This window comes from Cervus canadensis, chromosome 1, assembly GCF_019320065.1.
Source record: "Cervus canadensis isolate Bull #8, Minnesota chromosome 1, ASM1932006v1, whole genome shotgun sequence".
Classification (NCBI taxonomy): domain Eukaryota; kingdom Metazoa; phylum Chordata; class Mammalia; order Artiodactyla; family Cervidae; genus Cervus; species Cervus canadensis.
In genome coordinates, this window is record NC_057386.1 from 102679513 (window position 1) to 102706141 (window position 26629).

General features: G+C 46.1%; 1 protein-coding gene across 2 annotated transcripts in view; it reads right to left on the reverse strand.

The window, feature by feature from the left end:
- Positions 1–26629, reverse strand: part of ADGRD1 (adhesion G protein-coupled receptor D1) — a 174094-nt gene that overhangs the window by 43227 nt on the left and 104238 nt on the right. For both annotated transcript variants that reach the window (XM_043488811.1, XM_043488803.1), the window contains 2 exons: positions 15481–15554; positions 11339–11462 (listed from right to left, as the gene is read on the reverse strand). In XM_043488811.1, coding sequence (XP_043344746.1) covers positions 11339–11462; positions 15481–15554 — 198 coding nt within the window. The remainder of the gene's footprint in view (positions 1–11338; positions 11463–15480; positions 15555–26629) is intronic.

Consider the following 26629-nt stretch of genomic DNA (forward strand, 5'->3'; position numbering starts at 1 on the left):
CTGGTGGTTCAGATGGTCAAGAATCTGCCTGCAATGCAGGACACCTGGGTTTGATCCCCCGTCTGGAAGATGCCGTGGAGAAGGGAATGGCTACCCACTCCAGTATTCTTGCCCAGAGAATCCCAAGGACAGAGGAGCCTGGTGGGCTGCAGTTCATGGGGTTGCACAGAGTCGGACACAACTGAGCGACTAACACACACGCACAGAGAGCAGGCGTGCAAATCAGAGCCCAGAGGATGAGCCAGGACCCAGTGGGAGCCTGTCAGCTCCCTCTTTGGCTACATAACTAAACAGACCAGGGAACTGAGGAGTGATGTAGTGGGACTTTCTGGATCCATAAGAGAAAGGTGTTTAGGACAGCCCCCTTCTGTGGAAACCCACAGGGTGAGGCATTACACCCTGGGAGAGAAAAGGGCAAAACAGGAGACTTTGCAGCTCCCTCCTCCCACAGGACCCCCACTAACAGGGAAACAGTAGTCCCGACTCTGTGCCCAGAGCACAGGACCCTGCTGTCCTTTCAAAGAATGAAAGGAGAAGGGTGACGCTGGGACACATGCTCCAACACTGCCATGTAGGGAGTTCTGGGGTCCCCAGGCTCAGGGGACCCCAGTCCCCTGCCTACTCCTCTCTGACATGGCTCCACCGGCCACATCCCAGGCGGGTGCCTGCTGACATCACTGCAGCCTCAGTCAGCTGAGTGCCTGGGGCTGGGTGCTCAGAGCTCAGTACTCACGACTCAGTGCTTGGAGCTCAGTACTTGGGCTGGGTGCTTGGAACTCAGTTCTCACAACTGAGTGCTTGGAGTTCAGTTCTCAGGGCTGAGATGCATCTGACTCCCTACTACAACTCCACAAGAAGAGGGTCCCCACTCATGTCACAGGCAGGTAAGCTGAGGTTCAGAGAAGGCACTTGCCCAAAGCCATGCAGAGTGTTGGATGGACTAAGAGTTCAACTGACCAAGAGACAGAATGGGGCCACTGCTTAGAGACAGTGCTGTATACAGTAGGTACTCATCAGAGTAAGTGATGTGCACACTTGGAGACTTCACTTCCTGATGGTGAACTGAGCCCCCTGCCAGCACCAACTAAATCCTGGCCCAGCCTGTCTCTGATACACCCACCAGGACCACAAATACAGCTCAGAGAGGGGGCAGTTCACCAGCCCCAGGGCTGCCTTGTAATTAGGTTCCACCCCACACCCACCCTGTGCCCTCCCTGGCAGCCAGAGCAGGGGGCGTGGCCTCAGGTGACTGCAGCCCAGGCGATCCTCTAACCATTGGCCCAGAGTGGACATGGGCCCTGAGAGATGGGGAGGGGCTCCGGTGAAAGCAGGTGCCCCCCCGCTCCACTGCAGCTCCAGTCTCAGGAAGGCGTGGCGTGCCCTAGCTATGCCCTTCCTTCCCCACCAGTGGCTAGATTTAGAAATGCCCAGAAAAACCTGGAGTTTGCTTCAGGACATGGACTCCTCTGAGTCAGAGACCACAAACACCACTGCCCTCAGAGAGGCAGCTTATATAAATTCATGAGACCATCTGGGAGCTTGCATACATAATAAACAAGCGAGACTATTCTTCCAAAAAGAAACATCTTTATCTTCATTTCTTTTCCGAAAGTTCCTCTTAGTGGATATGTCATTCTCCTACCCTAGAAAAGAATAAGCAGCATTTTACTGCCTTCCTAAAAACACAAGGCAAACATGAGGATGAATGACCCCAAGTGTGAGGCGATAGGGAGTGGTGGGGGCTGTGGAGAACTGCAGTGCAGACCCCTGTCTGCAGGGGCCATGGCTGCTAGCTCAGGAGTGGAAGCTCTTTGTGGTCAGATCTTCTTTCCCTTTTTTTTTTTTTTTAAAGAAAACCAGAAATCCAAAATTTTAGATAATAACTGAATTCTGAAGTATCGACAAATGACAAAAAGGCCATCATTAAAAAGTCTACAAATAACAAATGCTGGAGAGGATGTGGAGAAAAAGGAACCCTCCTACACTGTTGTTGGGAATGTAAATTGGTAGAGCCATTATGGAGAACAGTATGAAGATTCCTCAAAACACTAAAAATAGAGCTACCATATGAACTAGCAATCCCATTCTCGGGCATATATCTAGAGAAAACTATAATTCAAAAAGGTACATGCGCCCCTAAGTTCACTACAGTACGACTTCCAATAGCCAAGACAAATCAGACAAAGGCAAATATCATGTGATATCATTTATATGAGGAACCTAAACTATGATACAAAAGAACTTATCTATGAAACAGAAACAGACTCACAGACATAGAGAATAGACTTGTGGCTGCCAAGGGGGAAGGGAGGTGGGGGAGGGAAGGACTGCGAGTTTGGGGTTAGCAGATCAAACAATTATATATAGGATAGATAAACAGCAAGGCCCACTGTATAGCACAGGGAAATATATTCAATATTCTGTGATAAACCATAATGAAAATGAATATGTATGTATGCATAACTGAGAAGGGGACGACAGAGGATGAGATGGCTGGATGGCATCACCGACTTGATGGGCATGAGTTTGAGTAAACTCCGGGAGTTTGTGATGGACAGGGAGGCCTGGCGTGCTGTGATTCATGGGGTTGCAAAGAGTCAGACACGACTGAGCGACTGAACTGAACTGAACTGAACTGAGTCACTTTGCTGTACAGTAGAAATTAATACAATATTATAAATCAACTATACTTCAATGAAATAATTTTTTAAAAAAAGAAATATTGACAAATGGGGGGCTTCCCTGATGGCTCAGACAGTAAAGAATCTGCCTGCAATGCGAGAGACCTGGGTTCGATCCCTGAGTCAGGAAGATCCCCTGGAGAAGGGAATGGCAACCCATTCTAGTATTTTTGCTTGGATAACCCCATGGACAGAGGAGCTTGGCGGGCTACATTCCATGGGATCGCAAAGAGTTGGATATGACTGAGCGACTAAACTTTAACTGTCATGGACAAAAGGGCTAACCAAAACAGGTCTACGGGCCAAAGTCAGCCTGCAGACCACGGGCTGTGACCCTGTCTTAGGGAACTGCTCCTTCCCCAGCCTCCCTGGCTGACGGGAAGGTGAGGGGGCCCCTGGGGCCCAGCTCTCCCACGGGCACCTGTCCTGGCACAGAGCTCCTGCCCCCACCCAGTATAGATGCCCACACTCAGGCTGCTCTCAAAGAGCCCACGAGGGAGCCAGGGGCCAGCGCCCTGGAGAAATCCTGAGCTGTGCTGCGTGGGCCGCCAGTGCTCCTGCCGGTTCTGGGCTGTGCCCACCACCACCTCACCTTGGGCATCCCCACGGCTGTCCTAGCACAGCTTTCCCACATTAGACAGCAAGCCTGTGCTCTGAAACACAAACCTTGGGTGGGGATCCCAGACACAGGAAGGACTGAATTCCCCCTAAGGCAAGAGATACCTTCAGCCTAGGTTCCAGAGACTCCCTGTTCTCACCTCCTCCAAATCCTGCCTGTTCTGATTTCCCTGCCTATAAATTCTTTTCATAAGTCTGACACTGAGGTTACTATCGCTTCAACAAGAAACCCACCTGCCCGCATCCCCAGATCCTGCCTGGATCAGCCCATCTGAGCAGCCAGACAGTGGGAGCCTCTGTTCCTCGGTCCCCGGCGCCCCCTGCTGGTCAGTCCTTGGAGATGAGGGAGGTTCTAGCATCTGTGCTTGTCCACCTGCGGCCCCTGTGCCTGGGAATCAGGGTTCCAGACTAAACCCACATGAGCTCAGCATTCCAGCGTCCAGGGAGAACACTCTGTGTTTCCCTAAGCTCCTCTCCTGTGTGGAACTGACTCCCTCATCCACGCACTTGTTCAGCCACATGGCACTGGGAGTCAGGAAGGAGCCCTCAATGACATGCTCTCAGTCTTTAGCAACTGCTTCGCCAAGCTGTGAATTGTTACTCACTCATTTGGGATCATTCCGCACAAGTGCATCAATGGGAGTGTATCACACAGGCCGTGGTTCAGCCCCGTCTCTCTTGACTCTTATTTGACTCACTTGGGGAGGAAAAGTCTTCCAAGAGCTGACCACCAAGGAGGAAGCTGGGTGGGAGAGGAGCCAGGAGAGATGGACAGAGAGAAGGGCTGACAGGTGGATGTAAGCTCGGAGTAGAGAACCTGTCCAAGAGCCCGAGACCAGGGCCGGGAAGCAAAGCTTAGGAAGATTCAGCCTCAACATCAGGAAAATAAAAGCATCTGTGCTTTTTTTTAACTAATTCTCCAAAAGCACCACGGATCTGGCATCTACTTGTGATAACTGCCTTGTTTTTTTTAAATGTTCATGAAAATGTTCATTTTTAGCATGGATAATTTTAAACCATTTTCAAATCGACCTTTCCTGGCAATGAGTAGATATGATTTGCTTCCACGAAGACACCCACAGGCTGTCTAAATCTGGCATCGCCGCTGAGTAGGGATGGATCTGTAATCACAGATGCTCTGTGACCCCAGTTTCTTAGTTTCCTGGACCGAGCTCCTCCCTTCCATCCTCTCCCACCCACAGGCACAAACACAACTTCCTGCTGAGCATTGGGAGCCCCTGCCCACTCCCACTGCTCTGCAGACCCACCCACATCACACAGGGAATCAGATTTAGTCCTTGGTATGTAAAGGATCGGGGCTTCCCAGGTGGCGCTAGTGGTAAAGAATCTGCCTGCCAATGCAGGAGACATAGAGATGCGGGTTTGATCCCTGGCTAGGGAAGATCCCCTGGAGGAGGGCATGGCAACCCACTCCAGTATTCTTGCCTGGAAAATCCCATGGACAGAGGAGCCTGGTGGGCTACAGTCCATGGGATCACATAGTCCGACATGACTGAAGTCACTTAGCACGCACACACGCATATAAAGGATGCAGAGGAGGAAGTTCTGCTTGTGGGCCATCTGTGGGCATGGCCACCAGCCTAAGCTTTGGAATCGGAGAGCAGAGATCAGTTCCAGACTCTGTCCCCAGATGACCTCGGGCAAGTCCCCAAGCCCTCATCTGTGATGGTGATGGTGACAGTCCCCCGCCCCCCACCCACATGGTGAGGCCCGAAGGAGAAAACAGACCCCAAAGCGGTACCTGTCCTGTCCTTACTGTCATCAGCAGGCACCCAGCTGTGTGACCCACCACTGGACCACAGCTGCCTCCAATGACTCCAGAACTGCCCTTGTCAGGGGAGCACCCTGAAGACCCCCTGTGGGCAGAACAATAGCCCTGCTGACTCTGGGTCTGTACCACCCTCAGCTCACTGTCTTGTTTGTTTCCTGTGTCCCTGGAACTCCTCTCCCCAAACGGCAGTCTCTCTAACTTCCTCTGCATCTTACTTCCTGGCGGGGATCTGTCCGACTCCCTCCTTTCAGACCCCAACCAAGATCACGTCTCCACCCTCTAGTGAGCACACACTTGGAATCAGACTAACCCTAGCCTGCCCTTTATATCTGTCATGATCAGCCTGACCATTTTCACAGGACGTGAGCACAAGCTTGACCTGACCTTTACAGACGAGAAGGCTGCACCCAGGGTCTATTCAGAGAGCTGTCTGGAGCCAGAAGAGCCTGAGCACTACTCAGGCCCCACCCGGACCTGCAGAGCCTAGGTCAGCATCTTCACAAGACCCAGTGGTCCATGAGCACATGCAGTCCAGGCTGCTGGTCTGTGGGCATCGGCCTGGGCCAGGCCACGGATACACCTCTGACACGTGGCCTGGAAAGGATAATTAACGGCACATCTAAACAATCAAGAGATTTTGCACAAAACCAATCTCCAGTTTTTCTCAATCGAAGAGGGGGCAGCATGGGTCTGCATCTGCAGTGGCTGCCCAGTCAGCTGGGTGAGGGGTCTCAATTCACCTCACCCCCACCCTTCACGAAGGCCCCCACTTGCACCACTCTCAGCCCCCCGGACATTCAGGTCTGAAGCCCCTGGCACCTTTCCTGGGAGCCGCACCAGCCCCTTGCCGCTCCTGCTCAGGCCTTTGCATCTGCTGCTCCTCTACCTGGAGTCCCTTCTCTCATGTCTGCATGGTTCTCCCCTCACCCCCCCCCCCGGGGTCTCTATCCATCACCCCCGGCTCAGGAGGCCCGGCGGGCACACCTCTGTCTTCCCACCTTACCCTACCACGACTGCCTTCGCATGCTGTGTCTCCATCCCCACTCAAGATCTTGAGCACTGAATTTTCCAGAATAAGGCCTACAAAGCCTGGGGTCACCTGGAACTCAGCAATTCACTGATGAGTGGATGAATAACAGGCCCGGCCACCCCGCCCTCTGGGCCTCCACTTGTCAAGGAAGGGGGCTTGGCCACAGGACCACATAGGTTCTGCGTGGAGGCAGCATGATGCCTCTTCCAGGGGCTAAAGAGAGTGGCTGGATTTTCCCCGTGACACCAGAGGGACGCTGAGTGAGCCATGAGGGCCAAGGCCCTGGCAGGAAGAAGGACAAAGGGGCCAGTGTGGAGGACAGAGGGGGAGGAGTGAGCCTCATGGAGGCTGTGCTCATTTTCTGGGGCCTGACACGCTAAGAGACACAAGTGGTAGCAGAACCCGGGGACCAGGACAAGCAAGGGAGGCAGAGAAAGGAACCGAGGGGATGGACCACTAGATTGGGTCCATCTCTTGCAGTCAGGGTAGTTGATGCTTGGGTCCTGCAAATAGGGACCTCTCCACTTCCAGAGCTCTTTTGTCGTCTTATTTCTTTAAATCACTAGCAATTGCCCCTGGCTGGTCTCCCCAGCTCCCATTGGTTCCCCAACTCAGCATGCTCCATGATTTAGGATCAAATAACTGCAGGTCAACAAGAGAAAGGGTTTTGACTGAGCACGTGGGAAGGATGGAAACAGAAAGGAAGGAGTACCAATCAACTCATCCCTAAATGTCACACCTTTAAAAAACATTCCCACTGGGACTGTTTGGGGCTCGTACCTGCCTGGACAAAGACTCACCACGAAGGGTGCTGGGCGGAGAGGTAGGCTCATGCCCCTCAGGCCTATGATAGAACCGCCTGCTCTGAACCTCTAAAAGCTCACCACCCAAAAGACCCAGATGCATCAGACCTGGGTTTCATTTCATGTGTTGTCAGGATTCCCAGGCAAAACCCAGAGACTCTTGGCAACTGTCTGTTGGGGTTGCTGAAAAGTCTGCTTACCCAACTCTCGCTTGATGCTTCATCACAAGAACAAAGGGGGTCATCTGTCCAGATAGACAGTGTCGGGCATGTACACACGTGGACTGTGCAGGGGGTGTCGGGCCCCCCGCCACGTCCTCCGAGGAATCACCTGGAAGTCCTCTCTGGAGTCTCCATAAGTAATTCACAGTCTGCTTGGAAAATCCATGATGTGCTTTGCAAACAGAAAGATCCCCATGCTCACTGCCCTCCCTCCATGATTCACCAACCTCATCTATTCCTGCCTCCTGTCCTCTGCACTTGCTGGTTCTTAACCTGGAATATTCCTCTCCCAGTCCTTGTAGAGATGAGCCTCTTCTGGTCACTCAATTGTCACTTCCTCAGAGACACCTGCTTCCTCCCCACCACCTCCCTCCTCCCCACCTGCCATCTCTTCCATCCTTCTCCCCAAGGGTCTTCCTAAACTTATTGCTCTTTGAAATTACCTATTTAGTTGCTAATTTGTTTATGAGCTGTCTTTCCCATTAGAATATAAACTACTCCAAAGCAGAAATGCACAGTTTTTCTTGATTACAAATGAAACTCCAGGCCTGACACCTTAGGTCCCTGATGGGTATTTGTCGAATGATGGTGGAGGAGAATTCGATCCTTAGGTAAACACCCCTTGCAGCCTGGGTGTTGCTATAGAAATCTCTCCTTCCCTAACAAAACTGATACAATCGTGGGCTTATCAAATATTTACTGACACCCAACATACACAGCAACCGGACTACAAAACCTCAGGAGAATAGAGTCTGTGCATAAACAGACAGACCCAAGAATGGATGTGCCCCAAGAGAGTGGGTCTCTGTTACTGGAGGTGGATTTGCTGGAGTGTGTACCAGGGCAGGTCATATGGCCTAAGAGACTTCCCCTGTGCTGGTATCTCACTTCCCAGCAGGGTTCAGCTCTGCCGACGAAGGAGGAAGAAGGAGGAAGAAGAGGTCCCTACCCAGGTCTAGCCTCACTATTCTGAGAACGCTGTCCCAGCATCACCCAAAATCTTCAAAAATTCAGTCATAAATAAAATTTTTCAATTTCCAAAACACAGTATGGATGAAACTAAACTTGTCTCTAGGTGCCTGCTCTGCTTCTTAGGCGATCCCAGGAGGTGTCCCATCACCTCACTGCTCTCCCGCCCCCACCAGGAAAACTCAATTTCCTTTGGGGCCCTAAGAAGCCAGGGAAGCCATCACACACAGGGACCCATCATGGTTCAGAGAATCCCACCCCAGGGCATCTGCTTTTTTTTTTTTTTTTTTGCCTTATAAACAGCAGAAATTTATTTCTCACAGTTCTGGAGGCTGGAAGTCTGATATCAGAGTGCCAACACAGTCAGGTTCTGGTGAGGGCCCACAGACTGTGGACTGCCAAATTCTCTCTGTGTTCTCACGTGGTGGAAGGGGGCAAAAGAGCTTTCTTGGGTTTCTTTCATAAGGGGACTAATCCTGTTCATGACCATCACATTACGTGTTAGGATTCCAATGTGTGAATTTTAGGGGGACACAAAGTTCATGCCATATCATTATCAATGTTGTAATTATTCCATCTATGACTATACAAGATTTTATCTAGTATAGAGTTGGTGGACATTTGGGCAATTTCCAGATCTGAGTTATAAGTAAACATGCGACAAACACTTCTGCACATAACTCTTGTCATGTCTTCATTCCTGTCTGTAGAATTGCTCTGTCACAGGGCAAGATATACTTTTAGTAAGTCTCAGATTTGGCCCACCTAACATCTGTCTTGTTCTTATATAAACACAAGTGTGGGTGATGGAAATAGGGGGGAAGTTAGGTAGGAAGAGGCAGTTTGAGATAATATTCTTTTTTATTAATGAATTAATTGTATTCTTTTTGGCTGCAGTGGGTCTTGGTTGCTGCCCGAGTACTTTCTCTAGCTGTGGCAAGTGGGCTTCTCGTTGTGGTGGCTTCCCTTGTTACGGACCATGGGATCGAGAGCACGCCTGCTTCAGGAGTTGCAGCATGCCGGCTCAGTATTTGTGGCTCCCTGGCCCTAGAGTGAGGGCTCAGTAGTCGTGGCCCACAGGCTTAGCTGCTCTGCAGCGTCTAGAATCTTCCCAGGGATCAGACATATGGACCACGGATCAAACCTGTGCCTCCTGCATTGGCAAGCAGATTCTTATCCACAGTACCATCAGGGAAGTCCTGAGATAATATTTTTTAGTAGATTTTAAGCTCTGACATACAAACAGACAGATGGTTCTTTAAGGTATCTGGAAGGCCAGGTTGAAGATTCCTCTTTTTGCAAAACTATCCTTGATTATCAAGGCCTTTTGTTTTTACTTCAAAATCTCTGTATCTTCTTAACAGAGTCTTTCAAAAAGGAGAAGTCTTTCAAAAAGGCATTTAATTATGCTGAGGTCTAATTCACCAATTCTTCCTTTTTTGGTATTAAATCTAAGAACTCTTCACCCAGGTTTAGGTTCTAAAGATGTCTCCTATTTTTTTTTTCTAAAAGTTCTATAGTTTCACATTTTATATTTGTCTGTGATCTCTTTCAAATTGACGTTTATATGAAGTGGGAGGTTTTGGCTGAGGTTCATTCTTTTGTGTAGGAACATGCATCTTTTTGCCTGTGGATGCTCCCACAACATTTGTTGAAAAGACTATTCTTTCTCAGAGAAACTGAATTGCTTTTGCCCCTTTGTCAATGCAATGTATACAAAAGTAGAAAATAATGTTGCCCATGAAAGATATAATGTTATAAACCAGTGTTACCTCAAATAAAAAAGGCCAGCAGCAAAAAGGATAGCAACAGTAACAAAAAATTAGTTGGGGAGAAAATATTTGCAAATCACTTATTCAACAAAGGACTTGTAGTTGGACTGAATAAAAAACTATCAATATGGTAACAACAACAACAAAAAAAAACTGTCCACATTAACAGAATTAAGGGGCGAAAAACCACATGCTTTCAGCTGATGCTGGAAAAGTATGTGACAAAATTTAGTGCCCTTTCATGACAAAAAGCAGTCAACAAACTAGGTGAATGGTTAAACAAACTGTGGTACATTTATACCATGGAAAACTACTCAGCAATTTTGAAAAATGAACTACTGATACAACTGGAATGGATTCCAAGGGTATTATGCAGAGTAAAGAAGTCAATCTGTAGAGGCTATATATTGTCTTATTCCATTTATATAGCATTCTTGAAGTAACAAAATTAGAGACAGAGAATAGATTAGTGGTTGCCAGGGGTTTGGGACGGAAGATGGGGAAATTAGAGGGGTAGCCCAAGGGAGCCTGTGGTGATGGAACAATTCTGTCTTGGTTGGACATGTACATGAAACTACACATGATAAAACTGCCATGTAGAGAACTAGAGAAGTCTGAATAAACTCTATGGGTTGTACCAATGTCAATTTCCAATTTTGTTACTGGGCTATACTTAGGGCATCTGCATTTTTAAAGGCCATTTTTCTCTCCTCTTAAAAGCTATGCTTGCCTTGAACCAAAGAAATTAATCTCCAGTCCTTAGTGCTGACCAAACCAAATAGGTAATAAAGATGAAATATTCTGAAGCAGAGAAACCCAGCCAGGAGGGGCCTCTCCCATCCTTAACGTGAGGGTAGACATCTTGGCCCCCTTTGGAGAGGAGGACCCAGGAGTCAGCTGGGAATCTCCTCCCCCACCTCGGGATTCACTCCTGCTGGAGCTGGAAGTCAAGTCCCTTAGAAACAGGTCCAAAGCCCAGGGTTTCCTATGTCATGGCAGAAATGCTCAGAGAACATGGTGTGGCCACCTTGGACATAGATGCTCCTGCATGTCACCACTGGCAACACCTTCTCTGGACATCCAGGCACACTGCTTATAGCCGAGGACCACATTCTGCTGGATACACCCATGGCACAGGAAGGGTTTCAAAACCCAGTGATCCAAAGGCAGAAAATGCTGCAATGACCACCTCCCAGGCTACACGTGAATCCTCGAGAGGGACCCAGGGTTTGCACAGATGCTGCCCAAGGAAACCTAGAGCAAACGGGGTTTCACCAAAGAAGTGGAGCTTCGCAGATGTCTCCACCCACTGGGCTTCCCTTCCCATCTGCCCTGCTGCAACCAAAACCCAGAGGCGCTGACGACGAAGACCTGCACCCAGCCTCCACTGTGGGCTGATGGAGAAAGGGCGCCTCCTCGCAGCCCAGGAGCCCCTCCCCGCCTGGCGCTTACCTCCAGCGGGACCACCTGCATCAGGATAGCAAAGTTGGTGAGGTGCGTGCAGCGGCAGACGGAGAAGCTGAGGTTCCCTTCCGTGAGCGCACAGCCCTGGTTCGACCAGATGCCTTCTCCGGAGCTGAGACACAGAAGGAAAAGTCAGCTGGAAGTATCCGCCCAGCCTTGCCAGGGGGGCTGAGAAACTGCTCCCACTCATCAGGCTGATGACTCAGATGTGTCTTGTTGATTAGGCCACAAGGAAACAAGTACCTGTTTCCTTCTGGGAGGGGAAAGCTGTGTACCCTTCTTGACACAATCACTTTGGAAAACACCTGGTCTGACATCCAATAAACATGAAGTGTCTCTCGGCCACCTGAAGGTCTTCTTTGGAGAAATGTCTACGCTGGTCTTGTGCCATTTTTCAATTGTGTTGTGTTTGTCTGTTTCTGTTACTGAGTTGTATGAATGGTCTGTATATTTTGGATATTAACCCCTGTCAGTCACATCATTTGCAAAAAAGTTCTCCCATTCTGTGGTTGTCTTTTCTTGTTGCTTATAGTTTCCTTTGTTGGGCATGTTACTCAAACAAAACTCTAATTTGAAAAGATACATGCACCCCAATGTTCACGGCAGCACTATTTACAATAACTAAGACATGGGAACAACCTAAATGTCTGCTGACAGATAAATGGATAAAGAAGATGTGGTGCATGTACACGGTGGGATATTACTCAGCCATTGAAAAGAATGAAATAATGCCATTTGCAGCAACGTGGATGAGCCTAGCGATGATCACACTAAAGAAGTCAGAAAGAGAAAGACAAATACCATATGTCACTTACCTGTGGAATCTAAAATATGATACAAATGAACGTCTCTGAGAAACAGAAAGGACTCACAGACACAAAGCAAAATGGATAGACAAGGTCCTACCATATAGCACAGGGAGCTATATTCAATATCCTGTGATGAACCATAATGGAAAAGAATGTGAAAAAGAATGTATATGTACATGTAACTGAGTCACTTTGCTGTATAGAATAAATTAACGCAACATTGCAAATCAACTGTACTTCAGTAAAAATTTCATAAAAATGGAATGTGCGGGTCCTGCAACCCAGCAACCCCACCTAGAGAATTCTAAGCCATGAGCACAGGGACACATCTGGGGTATTTACTGAATGATGGGTGATACGAGAGGACACTTTAAAGTTACCTAATGTCCACCTCCCTGGTGTTCAGACAGTAAAGAATCTGCCTGCAATGCAAGAGACTCGGGTTTGACCCCTGGGTCAGGAAGATCCCCTGGAGAAGGGAATGGCTACCCAATCCAGTAATCTTGCCTGGAGAATCCCATGGACAGAGGAGCCTGGCAGGCTACAGTCCATGGGGTTGCAAAGAGTTGGACACAATTGAGCGACTAACACTTTCACACTAATGTCCCCCTCAGGGACCTGGATAAGGCATAAACATTAGTAAAAAGCAACATGTATTCATATGGATAAAACACACAAACATAACATCCAATGTTGAATGCATAATAATGAAGCAAGGGCATGACACAAAAGAAGATCAAATGTTTTCTATGAATATAACTACACACTATACATAAGTTATTCAGAAAACTCCCCACAGAGAGGGCAAAAGATTAGGATAAGATTTAACATCTTTTACATGTTTGTTTTTCTTTATAATGTTCTAATTCTTTAAACAATAACATTTTGACATGTTACTTGCATCATTTCTTCAAGTACAAACCAAGACAAAAATTACTTGAAGCAAGGGTGCTCAAATGTTAACTGTGGTTCATTCTTGCGGTGAGAATATTAACAATTACAATTTTCTTCTCTGTACCACTCTATATTTTCAAATCCAAAAAAAAGAGAGAGAGAGAGAGAGATGCTTAAATGGTTCTTCCCAGAAACTGCAACTCTGAGTGATCAGCAAAGACAAATCTTTGCTTTGGCCAAAGGCAGGGGCCCTTGGGGAAGGCTTTTATAAAGCTGAAGCAGTTTAAAGACTCTAGTTTCGCTTTGCTTTATGTCCAGTTTTCATGACAACATCAGCCGTGGATGAGGAATGCGGCCATCCCAGAGGGTGATGGATAAAGACAGTCCTGCCTGCTCCTGCTCATGCCCAGTGAACGAAACACACACGGACAGCATCTTATTTTCAACCCTGAGGCAGACGGTGTCCCCAGGAGGATGCTGTGATCGTAACTCTGGGTGAGCCTTGGGCAGCACGCAACCTGAGGGTGGGTGGGGTTGAAAGGGTCATCGGGCAGGGACTCGGGGTGGCGTGAGCCTGATGACATGGGGACAGGGGCTTTGGAGGTGAGGTTCATGACAAGCGAGGTGGTGGCATTTAGCAGAGACCAGACAGCACAGCCAGGACCAATGGAACCTATCAGTTTAGAGCCGCCACCCCCCGATAAGGTCAGAATAAAAGGGCCTTAGAGATGGGCAGGCCCTCCCCTACCATGCCACCTGTTAGGGCTAACTGGCTCCCGTTCCTTGAGGAAAGCCGCTGCCGGGCTGTATGTGACCTTTGTCTACTGAATATATGAATGCCATACTTGAATTAGAGGGTGACCAGAAAACTAGCAGGCACAGAATTTGGGGAGCGTGATCACAGGGGTGCAAAGTGCACCTTGCACTGACGCCAAGAGTGACGATGAATTAAAAACCAACCATAAAAGCACATTTTCCTAAACAGAGCCATGAAGGCGTGACGATGTCTTCATTAGTCAGGGGACGTGAGCCCCGTGTAGTCTCACCTCTGCCTGCGTGTAAAGAGCTGCATCCCAGGGAGCCCGTGGAAATAAGAAGCCTCGCTCCCCAGCCTGTGCATCAATAAATCTGCCACGGAAGCCAGGCCAAGCGATGTCAAATAACAGGAAAATATGTGTCTCTCCCTGTGACCGAGGAAGTTGGCATCTGAGCAGAAAACCATTCACCCACATGCATAAATGGAATGTGTATATATAAATATGAAAATGCTACATATTATGTGTATTCTGGAGATGTGGGCAGAACACACACAAGAAAGGATGGTGGAATAATGCAAGAAACATGGAACTAAACAACCATATATTTCCTGGGAACATAAATATAAAACATGCATAAGTTACTGAAAAATACACACAAAAATCTCCCCACTGTGTTACTGCAGGCTCTAGGAAAGGAAATCAGGATAAGATCTGAAGGTCCAACAGGACATGTGCTTTTTAAAATAATGTTTTATTTTTTAAAAGAATAATGCTTTAATATATTGCTGCTATCATTTGTAAAGTGTAAGTCTAGGGAAAAAAACGACCTAGAATTCTAAGCTCAATGAGACCATCTTTCAAAAATAAAAGTGCATGTTCTCAGAAAAATAAGAACAGGACTTGCTGTCAGTAGACTCGCACTACAAGAAGAGTTACAGGAACGTACCAGACAGAAAGTGTGTTCTACACAAAGAAATAAAATCGCTGGAGATTGAAAACATGAAGGGAAGTTATTATGTTTTCAATATTTATTTTTATTTATTTATTTGACTGCTCTGGGTCTTAGTTGCAGCCTATGGGATCTAGTCCTCTGACCGGGGATTGAACCTGTAGCCCCTGCATTGGGAGCTCAGAGTCTTAGCACCAGGGAAGTCCCCACAATTATTATTTTCTTAATTTAAATTGCTTTAGAAGACAACTAATTGCCTAGAGCAACAATACTCCCAACATACTGTGCATTTATGACATCTGTAAAGATAAAATGTATAATAAGAATAGTACTAATTATGGGCAGGAAGAGTTATGAAATGATTTTTGTATTGTCTCTGAGTACATGTGAGGTGGTATAATATTATTGGCGGGTAGACACAGATGAATTAAAGATATATGTCCTAAGCTCTCTAGGGCAACCACTACAAAAAAATTAAAAGCAAGTAGACACCAGGAGTCAATAGCAGAGAAAAAATGGCATCAAAATTATGCAGAAAAATCCAAATGGAGTGAGAAAAGGAGAATATAAGAAGCAAAAAACAATAAAAGTAGATCATAATCTGGTCGGGTGTGTGACCGAGCACGGACATCCTGGCCACCTCCCTCCCTATTCTCCCCACTCCCTCCGTCCCCTCCTCTGCCCCCTCCTTGCCTGGGGACCCTACCACACAGATGGTACCTGAAGTCCAGGAAGGCGCAATACAGGAAGATTCGGTTGCTCTCATTGGTGGCCTCAATGTACTGCCTTTGAGTCTGAAATGAGAGAGGATGGACACAGCTCATGATACAGCCAAGAAGACAAGTCGCCAACACTGATGCGAAAGCCAAACCCTCGCGCCCCCCAAGACCCCAGGTTATGGACACACAAACCCCGGTGGGCAGAGAAGGTGGGTCACCCAGCCCCATCTCTCACATGGCGCTCCTCTGCCCACAAACCAGGGCTCCTGCCTCAGGTCCTCTGCACTTGCTGGGCCCTTCTGCTAGAAAGCTCTTCCCCCAAGACAACCCTCCCTGCCTTCAGGTCTCTCCTCAGGAGACCCACCTGCCCATTCAAATCAATTTCAACCTACCCCTTCCTCTTACTGTATCTTTCTTTTTATTTTTTTCATGAGCTAAAGCTTTTCTTCTACGCATTTATTTATTTTTTTCATTTATCTTTATTAGTTGGAGGCTAATTACTTTACAATATTGTAGTGGTTTTTGCCATACATTGACATGAATCAGCCATGGATTTACATGTATTCCCCATCCCGATCCCCCCTCCCACCTCCCTCTCTACCCGATCCCTCTGGGTCTTCCCAGTGCACCAGGCCCGAGCACTTGTCTCATGCATTTTTCATAGTACTGATCTCCACGCAGCATGTTACGTATTTACTTGCTTCCTTGTTTGCTGGCTTCCTCTCTAGAACATGCCCACAGGGAACCTGTGTTTGTCTCGTTTCCTCATACCCCCTGTGCCTACCCTAGTGTCTGGCACACAGCAGGTGCTTGCTAAATACTTACTGAACCAAAGAACAAGTGAACAGATCCATCAACAACCCCGTCCCTAGGATTCTCACTCCCCCAGGCTACTCCTGGATGCCAACTCAGGGTATCTAGTATCAGCTGCTCCACCCTCAGCAACACACAGAGGCTTCTCCAAGAATCTTGCCAGGGAGCTCAGGAAGCCAGCAGCTTCATAGGAAACCAGAATAAATGGTATCTAATCAATTCCCAGTCGGTAAATCAAGAACCAGAGGCCAAATAGCCAACATCTGTTGGACTGTAGAAAAAACAAGAGAATCCCAGAAGAACATCTACTTCTGCTTCATTGACTATGCTAAAGGCTTTGACTGTGTGGGTCACAACAAACTGTGAAAAATTCTTCAAGAGATGGGAATACCAGACAACCTTACCTGCCTCCTGAGAAACCTGTATGCAGGTCAAGAAGCAACAGTCAGAACCAGACATGAAACAACAGACTGGTTCAAAATTTTGAAAAGAGTACATCATGGCTGTATATTGTCACCCTGTTTATTTAACTTATATGCAGAGTACATCATGAGAAACACTGGGCTGGATGAAGCACAAGCTGGAATCAAGATTGCGGGAAGAAATATTAACAACCTCAGATATGCAGATGACACCACCCTTATGCAGAAAGTGAAGAGGAACTAAAGAGCCTCTTGATGAAAGTGAAAGAGGAGAGTGAAAAAGCTGATTTAAAACTCAACATTCAAAAAACGAAGATCATGACATCTGGTCCCATCACTTCATGGCAAATAGATGGGGAAACAATGGAAACAGTGAAAGGCTTTATTTTCTTGGGCTCCAAAATCGCTGCAGATGTTGACTGCAGCCATGAAATTAAAAGACACTTCCTTCTTAGAAGAAAAGCTATAACAAACCTAGACAACATATTAAAAAGCAGAGACATTACTTTGCTAACAAAGGTCCATATAATCAAAGCTATGGTTTTTCCAGTAGTCATGTATGGATGTGACAGTTGGACCATAAAGAAGGCTGAGCACCGAAGAACTGATGTTTTTGAACTGTGATGTTGGAGAAGACTCTTGAGAGCCTCTTGGACTGCAAGGAGATCAAACCAGTCAATTCTAAAGGAAATAAATCCTGAATATTCACTGGAAGGACTGATGCTGAAGCTCTAAAGCTTTGGCCACCTGATGAAAAGAGCTGACTCATTAGAAAAGACCCTGATGCTGGGAAAGATTGACAGCAAGAGGAGAAAGGGACAAAGAGGACAAGATGGTTGGATGGCATCACCGACTCAATAGCCATGAGTTTGAGCAACCTCTCGGAGATGGTAAAGGACAGGGAAGCCTGGAATGCTGCAGTCCATGGGGTTGCAAAGAGTTGGACACAACTGAGTGACTGAATAACAACAACAAAGTGAATATAACAAAAAAGAGACAGACTCACAGATAAAGAGAACAAGTTCAGTGGTTACCAGTGGGTAAAGGAAAGGGAGGAGGGGCAATTGGCTTAAAACTGAACATTAGAAAAATAAGATCATGGCATCCAGTCCCATCACTTCATGGCAAACAGAAGGAGAAAAAGTGGAAACAGTGACAGATTTTATTTTCTAGGGCTCCAAAATCAGTGTGGACGATGACGATGACTGCAGCCATGAAATTAAAAGACACTTACTCCTTAGAAGGAAAGCTATGACAAACCTAGACAACGTATTAAAAAGCAAAGATATCACTTTGCTAACAAAGGTTCATATAGTGAAAGCCATAGTTTTTCCAGTAGTCATGTACAGATGTGAGAGCTGGACTATAAAGTAGGCCAAGCACCAAAGAATAAATGCCTTCAACCTATGGTGCTGAAGAAGACTCTCAAGAGTCCCTTGGACAGCAAGGAGATCAAACCAGGCAATCTTAAAGGAAATCAACTCTGAATATTCATTGGAAGGACTGATGCTGAAGCTGAGGCTCCAATAATTTGGCCACCTGTGGCGAAGAGCTGACTCATTGGAAAAGAGCCTGATGATGGGAAAGTCTGCAGGCAAAAGGAGAAGAGGGCAGTAGAGGATGAAATGGTTAGAGTAACACTTACTTAATGGACATGAATTTGAGCAAACTCTGGGAGATGGTGAAGGACAGGGAAGCCTGGCGTGCTGCAGTCCATGAGGTGGCAGAGAGTTGAACATGACTTAGTGACTGAACAACAACTTAACGTGAATAAAATAAGCTACAAGGAGAAAAAAAAAATTTTAAGACAAAAAAATAAAATAAAATAATAAATAAAAATAAAATAAGCTACAAGGATGGGCTTTCCAGGTGGCACTAGTGGTAAAGAATCTGCCTGCTAATGCAGGAGACACAAGAGATGCAGGTTTGATCCCTGGGTCAGGAAGACCCCTGGAGTAGAAAATGGCAACCCGCTCCAGTATTCTTGCCTGGAAAATTCCATGGACAGAGAAGCCGGGTGGGCTACAGTCCATGAGGTCACAAAGAGTCGGATATGACGGAGCAACTAACACACAAACACAATCTACAAGGATAAACTGTACAACACAGGGAATATAGCCAATATTTTATAATAACTGTAAATGGAGTATAACCTTTAAAAAAAAAAAGAGTGTGATCCCCACAGCAGCCTCAGCATCCCGGGGCCCCATTACAGAATAGAAAACTCTGGGGGTGGGAACAGCCTCTGGGTTTTCACAAGTCCTTCAGGTTCTCACACGAACTTGAGAACCACTAAAAGCTAGCAAGAGGCTTCCTCTCCTGTCCCCTCCTCCTGTCTCAGTCTGCCGTGGCCTTTGTGCTCAGACACAGACAGCCCTGTGGCTGCAACCATTCAGAACCACAGAAGGTGGGGAAACGGCAACATGTGACGTCGATATACAAATAAAGTCGAAAATACAAATAAGAACCTGGTGGTGAGCCCCACTCAGTATCAGCAAAGCTTCCCTGACCCTGAGTAACATCAGACCTCCTCAGGACACCACTATGTACTCTTCCCCACTTCCCTCTCCCCGCTGGCGATCACTAGTTTGTTCTCTATATCTGTGAGTCTGCTTCTCTTTTGTTATATTCACTAGTTTGTTGTATTCTCTTAGGTTCCACCTGTAAGTGATATCACACAGTATTTGTCTTCCTCTGTCTGACTTATTCCACTTAGCATCGTGCCCTCCAACCATGCTGCTGCAGATGGCAAAATTTCATTCTTTTTATGGCTGAGTAAGTATTCCAAAGATCTTCACGACCCAGATAACACAATGGTGTGATCACTCACCTACAGCCAGACATCCTGGAATGTGAAGTCAAGTGGGCCTTAGGAAGCATCACATGAACAAAGCTAGTGGAGGTAATGGAATTCCAGTTGAGCTATTTCAAATCCTAAAAGATGATGCTGTGAAAGTGCTGTGCTCAATATGTCAGCAGATTTGGAAACCTCAGCAGTGGCCACAGGACTGGAAAAGGTCAGTTTTCATTTCAATCCCAAAGAAAGGCAATGCCAAAGAATGCTCAAACTACCGCACAATTGTACTCATCTCACACTCTAATAAAGTAATGCTCAAAATTCTCCAAGCCAGGCTTCAGCAATACATGAACCGTGAACTTCCAGATGTTCAAGCTGGTTTTAGAAAAGGCAGAGGAACCAGAGACCAAATTGCCAACATCCTTTGGATCATCAAAAAGGCAAAAGAGTTCCAGAAAAACATCTATTTCTACTTTATTGACTATGCCAAAGCCTTTGACTGTGTGGATCACAATAAACTGTGGAAAATTCTGAAAGAGATGGGAATACCAGACCACCTGACCTGCCTCTTGAGAAACCTGTATGCAGGTCAGGAAGCAACAGTTAGAACTGGACATGGAACAAGAGACTGGTTCCAAATAGGAAAAGGAGTATGTCAAGGCTATATATTGTCACCCTGCTTATTTAATTTATATGCAGAGTACATCATGAGAAACACTGGGCTGGATGAAGCACAAGCTGGAATCAAGATTGCTGGGAGAAATATCAATAACCTCAGATATGCAGATGACACCACCCTTATGGCAGGAAGTGAAGAGGAACTAAAGAGCCTCTTGATGAAAGTGAAAGAGAAGAGTGAAAAAGTTGGCTTAAAGCTCAACATTCAGAAAACTAAGATCATGGCATCAGATCCCATCACTTCATGGCAAATAGATGGAGGAACAATGGAAACAGTAGCTGACTTTATTTTTTTGGGCTCCAAAATCACTGCAGATGGTGACTGCAGCCATGAAATTAAAAGATGCTTACTCCTTGGAAGGAAAGTTATGACCAACCTAGACAGCATATTAAAAACCTTTGCTAACAAAGGTCCGTCTAGTCAAGGCTATGGTTTTTCCAGTGGTCATGTATGGATGTGAGAGTTGGACTACAAAGAAAGCTCAGCACCGAAGAATTGATGCTTTTGAACTATGGTGTTGGAGAAGATTCTTGAGAGTCCCTTGGACTGCAAGGAAATCCAACCAGTCCATCCTAAAGGAAATCAGTACTGGGCATTCATTGGAAGGACTGATGTTGAAGCTGAAACTCCAATTTTTGGCCACCTGAGGCGAAGAACTGACTCATTTGAAAAGACCCTGATGCTGGGAAAGATTGAGGGCAGGAGGAGAAGGGGACGACAGAGGATGAGGTGGTTAGATGGCATTACCAACTCAATGGACGAGTTTGGGTAAACTCCGGGAGTTGGTGATGGACAGGGAGGCCTGGTGTGCTGTGGTTAATGGGGTCGCAAAGAGTCGGAAACGACTCAGCAACTGAACTGAACATGTTCCATTGTGTATATATACCACATTTCCTTTATCCATTCATTAATAAACACTTCCATACCCTGGAGATTGTAAATACTGCTGCGAACATTGGGGTGTGTGTATCTTTTCAAATTAGTGCTCTGAGGGTTCTTTTTCAGACATCACCCAGGAGTGGAATTTCTGGGTCATATATATGGCAGTTCTCACTTTCAGTTTTTTAAGGAATCTCTGTACTATTTTCCGATTCAATGAACATGAACTTGGGTGAACTCTGGGAGATGGTGAGAGACAGGAAGGCCTGGTGTGCTGCAGTCCATGGGGTTGCAAAGAGTCAGACACAACTTAGTGACTGAACAACAACATACTATTTTCCCCAGTGACTGCACCAATTTCCATTCTCACCAACAGTGTATTCCCTTTTCTCCACATGCTCATTGGGTATTTGTGATATTTTTTGATGATGGCCATTTTCTGGCAGGTGTGACGTGACAGCTCCTCAAGGTTTGGATCTACATTTCTCTGCTGACTTGAGATGTTAGGCATCTTTTCACATGCCTGTTGACCATCTGCATTTCCTCTTTGGAAAAACATCTATTCAGTTCTTCTGCCTATTTTTAAATCAGTTGTTTTTTTTTAATGTCAAATTGTGTGAGCTGTTTGTATACATGGGATATTAACCCCCTATCAGCCACATCATTTGCAAATACCTCTTCTCCTTCAGTAGGTGGTCTTTCCATTTGGTCATGGCTTCCTTTGTCGAGCAAAAGCTTTTAAGTTTAATTAGGTCCCATTTGTTTACTATGTGCCATTTTTAAATAAGGAATGCATTTGTGTGATGCTTGTGTAATGGAATAAATGTTAGGGCAGCCAGGACTAGAAGCAGCAAGCCAGCAATGTTGTCCGAGGCCCTGAGGGCTTCCCCGGGAAGAGGAGCCACCCGTTCTCTCATCGCCAGCCCCGCTCTGAGCGCAAGGAAGTATTTCCACGTGGGAGCGGCACAGAGACTGGAGCCCTGACCCTCTGACTCTGGACCTAAATCACTCTTCAAGGGGAATTTAAAAATCAGGCGCAACCCAGAAGCCAAGCTCCTGTGTGGTCGGCAGGGTGGAGAGCAGACGACGGCGCTCCCCGGGATCCGGGGCCAGGATCACACCCGAAACAGGAAACCCCCGTCTGGGTTCCTCCCGGCTGGGCTCCTGCAATGGGAAAAGCAGATCCCCTCCTTCTGTTTGGAATCTGCAGCCAAAATGGAACAAAGGCTCTCAGCACGCCTCCAGGAAAGACTAGACAGTTCCCAGGAGCACAGTAGGAAGGAAGGGTGTGTGTGCTGCCTGAGAAAGGAGGGCGGGTCGGCCAGGTCATGGCTCACTTTCCCAGAGAGATGTGGGAGATGCTGTCTGGCCATCATGAAAACCATCCCCACCAGTAATCCCAGGACCCAGGAAACGGGGGTCCCCATCGGGAGTAGGGAGAAGCAGCAGCCACCTTGACCTCCTCCTCTCTGGGCCCTGAGGCTGAGGACCTTGCAGAGCCCTGTGGTCCACAGGGAAAGCCTGATTCTTCACCAGACATCTCTTCCTAAGCACTTAAGTCCCATGGGGAAAGGCTACACGGGCCCGGGGAACGTCTTCTATGAGATCTGATACTCCCGCAAACAACCATAAGGGTTTCCCATTTGGGGAGAAGCAAGTGGGATTAATCAGATGTTCACCATCTGCTGCAGGTCCGGCAAGAGGTCTCCATCTGAGAGACACACCTTAGAAGACAGAAAATCTACCCCACAGCAGTCTATGAATGTTCCTCATTTAGAAACTTGCTTGCTTTTCATTCAAGGACAGTTGCCCCTGTGTATTCATGGGGGACTTGTTCTAGGACCCCCAAGGACACCCAAATCCATGAACGCGCAAGTGCCTTATACAAAATGGTATGGCTTTTGCATATAACCTACACACATCCTCCCGTATACTTTTTTTTTAAATCTTAGATTGGCTTTATTGAAAATCATTGAAAATTTTAACCATAGAATAATCAGTATAGAGTCTATTCACTGAGTGCCCATTATGGATTGAACATGGTAGATGAGTACTTACAACTTTTAATTCACAACACGCTCTGAAGTAGGAATCATTACTCCCACTTTATATATTAGAAAAGATCATTTGCTTAAAATCTCAGAAGAGCATCTGAAAATGTCAGCGATTCAGCCAGGGCTTCACGCTATTGATACCTGTCTGTAAGACATGCTATCCCACCGGCACCCTCATGAAATTCTTAATAATTAAGAGATGAACAATAAAACAATAAAATTCAAAAGCTACATCATATCCATGTCACTTTCCATATCGTTTTGGGCTTTTGCCCTGTGCCACTGGGCATCTGTTTCTTTGGGGGCTGTTTTGGTTTTTTGTTTGTGGTCAGAGGACTTTTTGTTTGTTTGTGGTCAGATAGAGGCATGCTGCAGTCCATGGGGTTGCAAAGGGTCAGACACGACTGAGCAACTAAACAACAGAGGCCCTTCAAATGAGATGAGAGCATCACTTGCCGGACTGCCCTCTAACCAGGAGGCAGGATCTGCTCATTCCTATCCTAGTTGCTGTGGAACTGGTCACAAGCAAGGTCAGAGCCTTTCTTTATCATCTCCTAGGCAGAGAGGACAGTATACTGGAGGGGGTGGGGAGCAGGTAGAGTTGCTTTACGATGCTGTGTTAGTTTCTGCCATATAACAACGTGAGTTGCCTATATGTATACATATACCCCCTGCCCTCATGGACCTCCCTCCCAACCCCCATCCCACCCTCTAGGTCATCACAGAGCACCAAGCCGAGCTCCCCCTGTTACGCAGCAGCTTCCCGCTAGCTGTCCGTTTCACACCTGGTGGTGAATAAATGTCAATGCTACTCTCTCCGTTTGTCCCACCCTCTCCATCCCCCACTGTGTCCACATGTCAGTTCCCTATGTGCGCGCCTCTATTTCTACCCTGCAAGAAATGGTTCATCGGTACCATTTTTCTAGATGCCACATGTATGTGTTAATATATAAGATTTGTTTTTTTCTTTCTGATTTACTTCACTCTTCGTGACAGACCCTAGGTTCATTCATCTTTCAACAAACGACCCGATGTTGTTTCTTTTATGGCTGAGTAATATTCCACTGTATATATGTACCACGTCTTCTTCATTCATTCATCTGCTGATAGACATTTGTATTCTTTCCGTGTCTTGGCTATTGAGAATAGTGCTGCAGTGAACACTGGGATGCAAGCGTCTTTTTGAATTATGGGTTCTCTTAGGTTTATGCCCAGCAGTGGGACTGCTGAGTCACATGGTAGTTCTATTTTTATGTTTTTAAGGAACCTCCGTAGCATTCTCCATGGTGGCTGTATCAGCTTACATTCCCATTAACTGAACAAGAGGGCTCCCTTTTCTTCATACCCTCTCCAGCATTTATTGTTTGTAGATACTTTTGATGATGGCCATTCTGACCAGTGTGAGGTGACACCTCATTGTAGTTTTGATCTGCATTTCTCTAGTAATTAGTGAGAAATGGGCTGTTTCCCACCATATCAATAAACAAGGATGTTACCACTATCAGCAATTCCGGCCCTCCAAATGTGAGCTTCTGAGCCCAGAGGGGGCCCAGGAAGAATGAGGCTTGTGATTTGGCAGCCATCAAGCTGCAGCCACTCCCTACTGTGAGCCGAGGAGCTTGGGGCTACAAAAAAACCAGGATGCTGGCCCCGGAGAGCTGAGATGCATACAAAAGGAAAGATTTCAGTAAGCCCAGACTCTTACATCTTCCCATACATAGAAAAGTGCTAAATTCCTTAACTTGAGATATCTGGTTTTCCTCAATATCTGTTCTTCAACCTACCTGTCCCTTGTTGCCAACATCTATATAACCTGACTCCTTCCCACCACCTCCTCAGAACAGTTCTCTTGGGGTCACGTGAGATGCTGTCTCCCAGGCTTGAAAGTCCTAAAATTTCCCACCAGATAAAACATAACTCTCAACTTTTAGGTTGTGACTATTTTTTCTAGTCGACATTAGTGATGTTGAGCATCTAATCAAATAATACATAAAAAAAAGACAACAAAGACACAACAACCCAAAACCTATGGGGTGCAGCAAAAACAGTTTTAAGAGAGAAGTTTATAACAATTCAATCCTACCTCAAGAAATAAGTCTCAAATAAACAACCTAACTTTATACCTAAAGCAACTAGAGAAAGAAGAACAAACCAAACCCAAAGTTAGTAGAAGGAAAGAAATCATAAAAGTCAGCACAAAAATGAAACAGAAATGAAGAAAACATTGGCAAAAATTAATGAAACTAGGACTTCCCTGGTGGCCATGTGGTTAAGAATCTACCTTCCATTGCAGGGGACATGAGTCTGGGCCCCAGTCAGAGAGCTAAGATTCCACATGCCTCAGGGCCAAAAAACAAAAACATAAAACAGAAGCAATATTGTAACAAATTCAATAAAGACTGTAAAAATGGTCTATATGAAAAAAAAAATCTTTAAAAACAAATCAATGAAACTAAAAGCTGATTCTTTGAGAAGATAAACAAAATTGATAAACCTTTAGCCAGACCCATCAAGAAAAGAGAGAGTTCAAATCAATAAAGTTAAGAGATGAAAAAGAAGAAATTGCAACTGACACCACAAAAATACAAAGGATCATAAAAGACTACTACAAGCATGCATAGGCCAATAAAATGGACAACCTGGAAGAAATGGACAAATTCTTAGAAAGGTACAAATTTCCAAGACTGAACCAAAAAGAAATAGGAGATACAAACAGACAAATCACATGTAATGAAACTGTAATTAAAAATCTTCCAACAAAGTCCAGAACCAGTTGACTTCACAGGCAAATTCCATCAAACATTTAAAGAGCCTACCCTTCTCAAACTCTTCCAAAAACTGCAGAGAAAAGAACACTCTCAAGTTCAGTCTATGAGGTCACCATCATCCTGATACCAAAACCAGACAAAGATATCACACACAAAAAAAGAAAATTACTGACCAATATCACTGACAAACATAGACACAAAAATCCTCAACAAAACACTGGCAAACAGAATCCCACATTAAACAGAACACATAAAAAGGATCATACACTATGATCAAGTGGGATTTATCCCCTGGATGCACGGATTCCTCAAAACATGCAACTCCCATATACTTTAAATCATCTGTAGATTATGTATAACCCTAATACAATGTAAAGGAGAAGACAATGGCAACTCCAGAACTCTTGCCTGGAAAATCCCATGGACGGAGGAGCCTGGTGGGCTGCAGCCCATGGGGTTGCTGGGAGTCGGACACAACTGAGCGACTTCACTTTCACTTTTCACTTTCATGCGTTGGAGAAGGAAATGGCAACCCACTCCAGTATTCTTGCCTGGAGAATCCCAGGGACGGGGGAGCCTGGTGGGCTGCCGTCTATGGGGTCGCATAGAGTTGGACACGACTGAAGTGACTTAGCAGCAGCAATACAATGTAAATGCTATGTAAATAGTTGTCAGTGCATGGAAAATTGATATTCTTTTTTGGAACTTTCTGAAATTTTTTTCCAATATTTTCCATCT